At 29.1% G+C, this 8,212-nt stretch overlaps 1 protein-coding gene across 1 annotated transcript; it reads right to left on the bottom strand.

The window, feature by feature from the left end:
• Window positions 1–3,838: 3,838 nt before the first annotated feature.
• LOC115705487 (uncharacterized) lies at window positions 3,839–6,674 on the bottom strand. The gene is made up of 4 exons (XM_030632825.2): window positions 6,467–6,674; window positions 5,508–5,664; window positions 4,937–5,221; window positions 3,839–4,807 (listed from the first exon to the last, which is right to left on the bottom strand). The coding sequence occupies exons 2-4, from the start codon at window positions 5,640–5,642 to the stop codon at window positions 4,145–4,147; spliced, it is 1,083 nt and encodes a 360-aa protein (XP_030488685.2). The 5' UTR covers window positions 5,643–5,664; window positions 6,467–6,674; the 3' UTR covers window positions 3,839–4,144.
• Window positions 6,675–8,212: the final 1,538 nt, after the last annotated feature.

The following is an 8,212-nucleotide window of genomic DNA, read 5'->3' on the forward strand; positions in this document are numbered from 1 at the left end:
TGTGAGAGAAATAGAAACAACTAAAATTTAAGCTCATATACATGAGAAAAATGGAATCAAGTATCATAAAAATAGAAATAGAAACAACTCACATTGAAAATGAAAACAAGTCAAATTAAAAATAAAAACAACTAGTATAATTTAAGTGTGCGTGTGAAATGGAAACAATTAGAATTTAACCTCATATATACATGAAAAATTGAAACAAATAAAAATAGAAACAACTCACATTTAAAATGGATACAAATCAAATTAAAAATAGAAACAACAAGTATTATGTAAGTGTGTGTGAAATGAAAATAACTAAAATTTAACCTCATATATATATAAAAAAAAATTGAAACAAAAATCATATAAAATGGAAACAACTCACATTGAATATGAAAACAAATGACATAAAAAAAAAGGAAACATTTAGATTTTAACATAAAAAATACGAACACCTCACACTGAAAACAGAAACAAGTCATATTGAAAATGAAAACAATAACATCAAAATAGAAACAAGTAGTATTTAACCACAATGGGTACAAATACCATAAAAAATAGAAACAACATAATCTTTAAATGGAAACAACTAGCATAAACAAGTCAAATTATAAATAGAAACAAAAAAGTATCATTTGAGCGTGTGTCTGTTTGTGTGAAATGGAAACAACTGGAATTTAAGCTCATATATATATGAAAATTGGAAACAGCTCACATATCAGATTTAAAAATGGAAACAAGTAGTATTTTGTGAGTGCGTGGTTGAAATGGAAGTAACTAGAATTTACACTCATACATATATATATATGAAAAATGGAAACAAATATAAGAAAAAAATAGAAACAACACACATTAAAAATAGAAACAAGTCAAATTAGAAATAAAAAATGGAAACAACTGACACTAAAACAAATTATATTAAAAATAGAAACAACTAGTATTAAGAGTGTGTAAAAAATAGAAACAACTAATATCATTTGAGTGTGTGTGTGTGAACTAGAAACAACTAGAATTTATATACAAAAATGGAAACAAATATCATAAAAAATAGAAAATGGAAACAAGTATCATAAAATTAGAAACAACTCACATTATGTGAGCGCGTGTGTTAAATGGAAACAACTAGACTTTAACCTCATATATATAAAAATAAATGGAAACAAATATTATAAAAAATGAAAACAACTCACATTGAATATTGAAAAGTGGAAACAACTATCATAAAAATATTGCTACATTTTAACCTCATATATATACAAATAAATGGAAATAAATATTATAAAAAATGGAAACAACTCACATTGAGTATTAAAAAGTGGAAACAACTATCATAAAAATAAAATTACTACATTTTAACCTCATATATATGTGGGAAATGGAAACAAATGCCATAAAAAATGAAAACAACTAGAAATTAACCTCATATATATATAAAAAATGGAAACAAGTATCATAAAAATATGTTGTTTACATTATAGTAACCTTGAAATTCCATTTACTTACATTGTATTTAGATTGCTTCATGTTTTCATATATTTTTTTTTTCATTCAGGTTAAATTTCTATAACTTTTGGAGGATGTCAAAGGAGAAATGAGTGTAGTTTAGAAAGACACTGATGAAATTAAAAAGGAAACAACTAGTGTAAAGAAAGGAATCAATGATATATCAGAGATAAGGAAACAGACATTTGATGTTAATATGGGAATGAAATTTAACTTTGAAATAGAAATTATAATTTGTTACAAAGTTGAAACAACTAGCATTTACCCTATTATATATATTTATGGAAGAGGTTTCAATGGTTACATTTTTATTGTAACCATCATGTTTACATTTTTTTAAGCCATTGGATTACTATTAAATGGTTGTGATTAATTTGGAAATTAAATAAAAATAAATAATAAATAACTTGTAACCTAAAAGTGACCTAATCATTTATTTCCTTATAAAACTTTAATTAAGATTAATTATATTTTAAAATTAAATTAATTATAATTATTAATTAATTTTTTGCAATTTATTACTATATAAGGATCTTTTAGCAATTTATTTTTTTATACTTAAATTATTTAAAATTTTATAGCAAAACTTTTTATAATTTAAAATTATACACATATAATTTCATAATTTAAATTATTACACTTAATTATTTAATTTTTTTATTTAAATATTTAAAAAGTAAAAAATGAAATAAGTTTAAGGATATTTTAGAAAAAAAATGGCTGCACTTGTTATCGATTGATTAGCTTGAGGCCTCATACTTAGTTCATATAATTGTAAGAAAATAATTAAATATCATTTACAAATAAATAATTATTTGAAAATTTATTATAAGAAGAGAATTTTAATTTGTGTCAAAAGAAGTTTAATTTTTGTAAAAAAAAATAAATTTTATTGTAAATATGATAATTAAATGGCTTAATTATTAAAATAATTCAAGTAAGGATTTAAATATAAATATAAATTGCTAAAAGAGGTCTTGTTAAATATTTAATTAATTATTTTAAGAAAATAATTAATTATAATTAAATAATTCTAAAAAAGGAATGTCTACTATTTAATTAATTATTTTAAGAAAATAGTTAATTATAATTAATTAAATCTAAAAAAGGAAAGTTTACCTATTAGTAACCTGCTATTACAGGTTAAAGAAAAACGTAACCATATAGTTACAATAAAAATGTAACCATTGAATAGTCACCCATATATTTATATATATAAGTAAATAGAAAATAGAAACAACTCACACTGAAAATTGAAACATGTCAAAAAGAAAATAGAATAGTATGTAAACATATATATATATATATATATTTATATGTGTGTGAAACATAATTTTATTGCTTGCACCTCACTATCTTGTTTGACATTGTCTATGTGAAACTTTTTTCCCAATAATACACTATCCTTAAGGCTTCATTAGGTTGGAAAACAAAGGTTAATAATTTGCTCATTGTGGTGCCTTGGATAGCCAAAGGGCATGGTCTCTCTTAACTGTGGAGAAGGGTGTTGCTGACTGCTAATATTTGCAGGTTCTTGTCTTCTTCGAGCAACCATAAAATTTTTCGAGGTTCCACCAATTAGGTTGACTCTGGACAGAGATGACAACATTGGAGGCTTATGACAGCAACGATGATAGAAGATAATCCTTGGCACTTGGCAGTGTAATTGAGGGAAAACGTTATTTGTTAGCTGAAAGATTTTTTGGTTTTTTGATTTTAGCTTTAGTTAAAGTTTTTACTGAAATACATTTTAATTATTGTTGACAATTGTTATAAATTAATCGTGAGGAAGATGCTAATCCCCTTATCCTTTGAGCGTGTGTCTGATTGTGTGAAATGGAAACAACTGGAATTATAATACACTATCCTTAAGTTTAGATGCTAATCCCCTTATCCTTCTTTCCCTCTTGCCATTCAAAATCTTGATTTTTTAACTTTGCGATAGATGTTTTGGCAGGAAGAGAGAGTTGAAATTGTTATCCTAAATGATATTTGTCTTTATTAAGCATAATATAGAACTGAATGATATCTTTGAATGATATCAGATCATGAAATCGTTCGAGGTTCCACCATTTAGGTTGACTCTGGACAGAGATGACAAACAATAGTAGAAGATAATCCTTGGAACTTGACAGTGTAATTGAGGGAAAACGTTATTTGTTAGCTGAAAGATTTTTTGGTTTTTTGATTTTAGCTTTAGTTAAAGTTTTTACTGAAATACATTTTAATTATTGTTGACAGTTGTTATAAATTAATCGTGAGGATTAGATTACATATATGGTGTGAAAATAGTTTAGAAACTTGGGTAAAATTTTGTGCCCATTGTGTCTCCATCAGGGTATAATAATTAAGAAAATGGGCTCATTCGACCCTAAAATATATTTAGTTATTGCTGCTGATTTGTCTTGACAAACGTTGGTTATTTCATACAGAATTAAAATGTGAATAAACTGAAATAGGAAGTTCCACTCAAGAGAAAGTGAAAATGAAATAATGTAGTCTCATTATCATCTTATATCTCTTTTTTTCTTCTTTTTTTTTTTCTTTTTTCTTTTTTACCTTTCTCATACACACCATAAAGAACAGAGATCTGAACTCTGCCAAGTTACCCATTACAACAGATCAATTATAAAAACTCGAAGATATGAAAGGATCAGCAGACATCTGTCGATGAAGAAGACCTTGCCATAGGAAGGGAAATCGAATTCCACTCTGCATCACCACTACAATGACCGACTTTTGCACTGACCACCTGTAACTGGCTAGACTCGCTAACAGATCCATGAGTTTGAGTAAGAGCCACGCCAGAAGATTCATGAGTTTGAGTAAGAGCCAGTTTTTTTTCTGCTACAGCCTTGAGGCGATATCTTTCAGCCCGAGAGCCAATCACCTGTCCCAGGATTGATGCTGCGATAGTAAATGCCATTGCTGCCTTGGGCATCAACACAGATTTCCTAAGCATCCCTATGAAAGGAACAGCGGCATGGACAGCAGCAAACCAGGACGGTGAGAATTTTTCAGTATGCTCTCGCCATATTCCCAGAGGAACATTTGCTGCCATGCCCAATAATCCGATCACAAGTACTTTTGCTGGTAAGGGTTGAGGGCGGAGGTTCTTCGCGAATGCAGTCTTTGATATAGCTGCTCGGGCAGCAACAATTGCTGGTGGGCAGGTAAATTTCATGCCTGCAGGAGGCTTTAAAACCTTTGCAACAAGTGGAAGGACACCACTGACTGCTCGGTAAGACTTAGCAATTGGACAATTCCCAGATTGCAGCCACTCATTTCCCAAGGACTCATGTTTTGAATTTCCACCCTGAATTTAGAAAATAAATACATTAAGTGGGAACACAACTTTATATACATAAAGAGACCAAATAACAGGCAATTTGACAGAGGACCATAGTTCAAACTATTATAACAAATTTCCAATATATATATTTACCTGTGAAGATTCTTTGTTGGATGATTTCTTCTGATTCTTCCATTTGTCAGAAAAAGAATCAAAGAAGCCAAATGGGCCTCCAGCTCCAAAGGATGAAAGACTGATTGTAGCAGCCTTTGCAGCCAAAGGATTAAACTGCGCTGGGGCTCGCTGTGGTTCAACTTTCCTCAGAGGCACATATGATCCTCCAGAAAGAGGGACTACACCATCATTCCCATGGAAGAGCCTAAATGCCATATCAAAATTAGGGCCATCTTCAAAAATTGGACCTTTATTTCCCCTAACCTGGCAAAGAGACAGATATATATATTAGTCGTACTTAGTATTTCAATTAGGTTTAACATGGTTGGCAAGCAACGATTCAAGTAAAGTGCCATCCTAGGTTGCACATGCTTACATCAAATTGATAAAATTTGACTTCTTTTTTTTACTGTAAGATTGACAATCTGCAGATGCAGTTTTAAGTATAATTTATGTCTTATGTGAGACCCAGATAAAATGACAAGTACATTTCATAGATAAAAGCCCAGTTACAACCTATATATACAAAAGATACAGATAAACTACTTACAGGCTGTGGGAACATCATTGAAGGGGAAAATGAAAAACTTGTAGGCTCATTGATGTTTCTCAGAAACGGACATCTAAGTATGTCTTGCTGAGAAGGCACCGACTCCCCATTAAGATCTCTGAAAATATTATTCATTCTTTATCTGACCAAAGTTGCCCTGCAAAGGGAGAAAAAAAAAATTAGCTATGGTGTTCCAATAACACATATCAAGCTTTTATATGACTGAAAGAAAAATTCAAAATTCAAAATCAAAATCTCAAAATTAGAAGTTGAATTATATTATTTGAACCTTAACCAACAAAACTATATGAGATCCTTGGCAAAATATGAAATTTATAGTCGGCAACATATCTCAACTTCAAATGTTAGCTTCTCAAAGAAAAATCCGATATAAAAACAACTAGAGAGTCGATTTACAAAATGGGTCATAAAGTAAACAAACCCATAACCAGTCCTGAAAATTCTTTCATTTTATATTTTATATGTTTGAATTGAGAAACATATTACCAAATTGAATAGTGAACCTAGGCTACCAAAGTCAAACCAGCATAAAGAAAGCCATGGATTCAAAATTATGAGTAGCTCAATCAACAAACTCAAAGGCTTTCTAAACGAGTTTTAAATTTCAGTTGCATAATGGAGAAAAATTTGGAAGAGAAACACATATCAAAAGACTTAAATTTCATACAACACTCAAATTCAAAGAAAACAATCCAACCCTAGTCTTTGTTTTTTGACAAAAAAAACCCAGTTCATCTTTAACAGTACAGAAAAGGGTCAAAATAATTGAACCACGAGGACCAAAATTCAACATCAAACCTCGTCAAAAGCAACAATGAAATGGCATAAAACTATACAATGTTTTCTGATCTATAAGCAAAATTACCGATCAAAAAGAACATACATCAATTACTCAAAACAATAAATGATTTAGACATGGTTGATCGTAGCGATAATACCTTTGATAATGGATTTGCAGAAACCGTAAAAGGGAACGATGGAAGAAAAAAAATTGGGATTATGGAGAGAGAAAGGAAAGAGTATTTGGTGAAAAATCAAGGAAGAAGAAGATGAAGAATAAAAAAATGGAAAATAGTGTTGTATGAGGAGCAAAACGGTGCCGTGCTGAACACACGCTTTAGTTTAGTTTAATTGTTTATCGTGGAAAATATGGGTTTGGTATTATTATTGGTGGTTGGCTTTTCAAGCTGTCCAAGTTGGAATTTTCTAGTTCTCTAGTCACCCCTCACGTCACAATTTTGAAGGGTCAACGTTTTTAGTTAACGACTTTTTTTTTTTTCCCTATCTTGAACTTGTATATAAATAATTGAATTTATTTTTAAGTATTTAAATATTGATTTTGTTGTATAACTTGGAAAATAAACTAATTATATTTTATTTTGTGATAATTAAATTATAAAATTATATTAAATTTTAAATTTAGATATAATTTTTTTTAATAATATAAGTAATTATTTTATTATATTTTCATTTTTGTATTCCTTGACAAAATAAATTAGAAAAAAATATTCATAAAATTTCTTATTTAAAAAAAATAATTGATAAATTTAGAGAAATTAGACATTAAAAAAATCTTCACACAAAATAGATTTCTTAAAATAACAATTGATACATTTCTAAAAAAAATCAATCACATGATTTCAAAATGGGATATTAGTGGTAAAATCATTCGAACTTTACATATTTTAACACTTACCTACAAAAACTGTTTTTTTGGGCAAAACTACTTAGATCTCACTTTTGTCATGCTATTTATTCCTCCATCCAAAAATCTCAGTTAAGTGTCACAGTAGACAGTTGAAGTGTATACTAATGTACATGTGACACATTTTTAGTGGTCCACATAATTTTAATTATTAAAATATTATAAAAAAATAATATAAAAATTATTAAAAATAAAACAATAATAAAAAAATAATATTCTTTATTTTTCTCTTTTTATCCCTAAAAATTGTTCATATTTTCTCTCTCTCCCTCACCTTCACTCTCGGTGGTTTATCCTCCAGATTCGACACCGATTTTCCATCATCGGCTGACGACACACGTTGCACGAAGAGAACGACCACCCTCTGAAACCTCCACCTGTGAAAGCCCCGCCTGACTCGAGTCGCCAATGAGGAGAACGACTCAATTAAAGTCGCGGCCCCTGAAACCTTCAATCGATTTTTCAACGAGATTCCGATAACATTTTGGACAGTGAATGGCACGATTAAACTCGGGATGTAATATTTTGGAAATCTAATTGTGAATTATTAGGATTTATTATATATTATGATATTAATTAGAGAATAATGAGTAGGATTATAATCTTGATAATCTAATTCAACATAAATTATAAATTTTGCCACACGTGGACAAATAAGCTTCATTTATTAACTACAAAGATTTATTTAGAATATGTGGGTATAATGTGAGTTATTTATAGAATAAAAATATTTTCAAATTTGGCTACTTTGAAGACCCGATCGTCTCATTGAAAGCATCAAAAAATTTATTGAGATTTTTGGAATCTGATTATAAAATAAATAAGCTTAAGAAAGAAGAAGAGATCAAGATTTTTACGTGGTTCAAGTGTTAATAAATTCTAGTCCACGAGTCAATTTTATTGAGCTAGAAAAGCTTCAAAGTATTTATTACAAGTGTTTATGCCCTAGTTGAAGACCCTAAATCTTAGTTCTTCTCTG

Source organism: Cannabis sativa, chromosome 1, assembly GCF_029168945.1.
Source record: "Cannabis sativa cultivar Pink pepper isolate KNU-18-1 chromosome 1, ASM2916894v1, whole genome shotgun sequence".
Lineage (NCBI taxonomy): Eukaryota > Viridiplantae > Streptophyta > Magnoliopsida > Rosales > Cannabaceae > Cannabis > Cannabis sativa.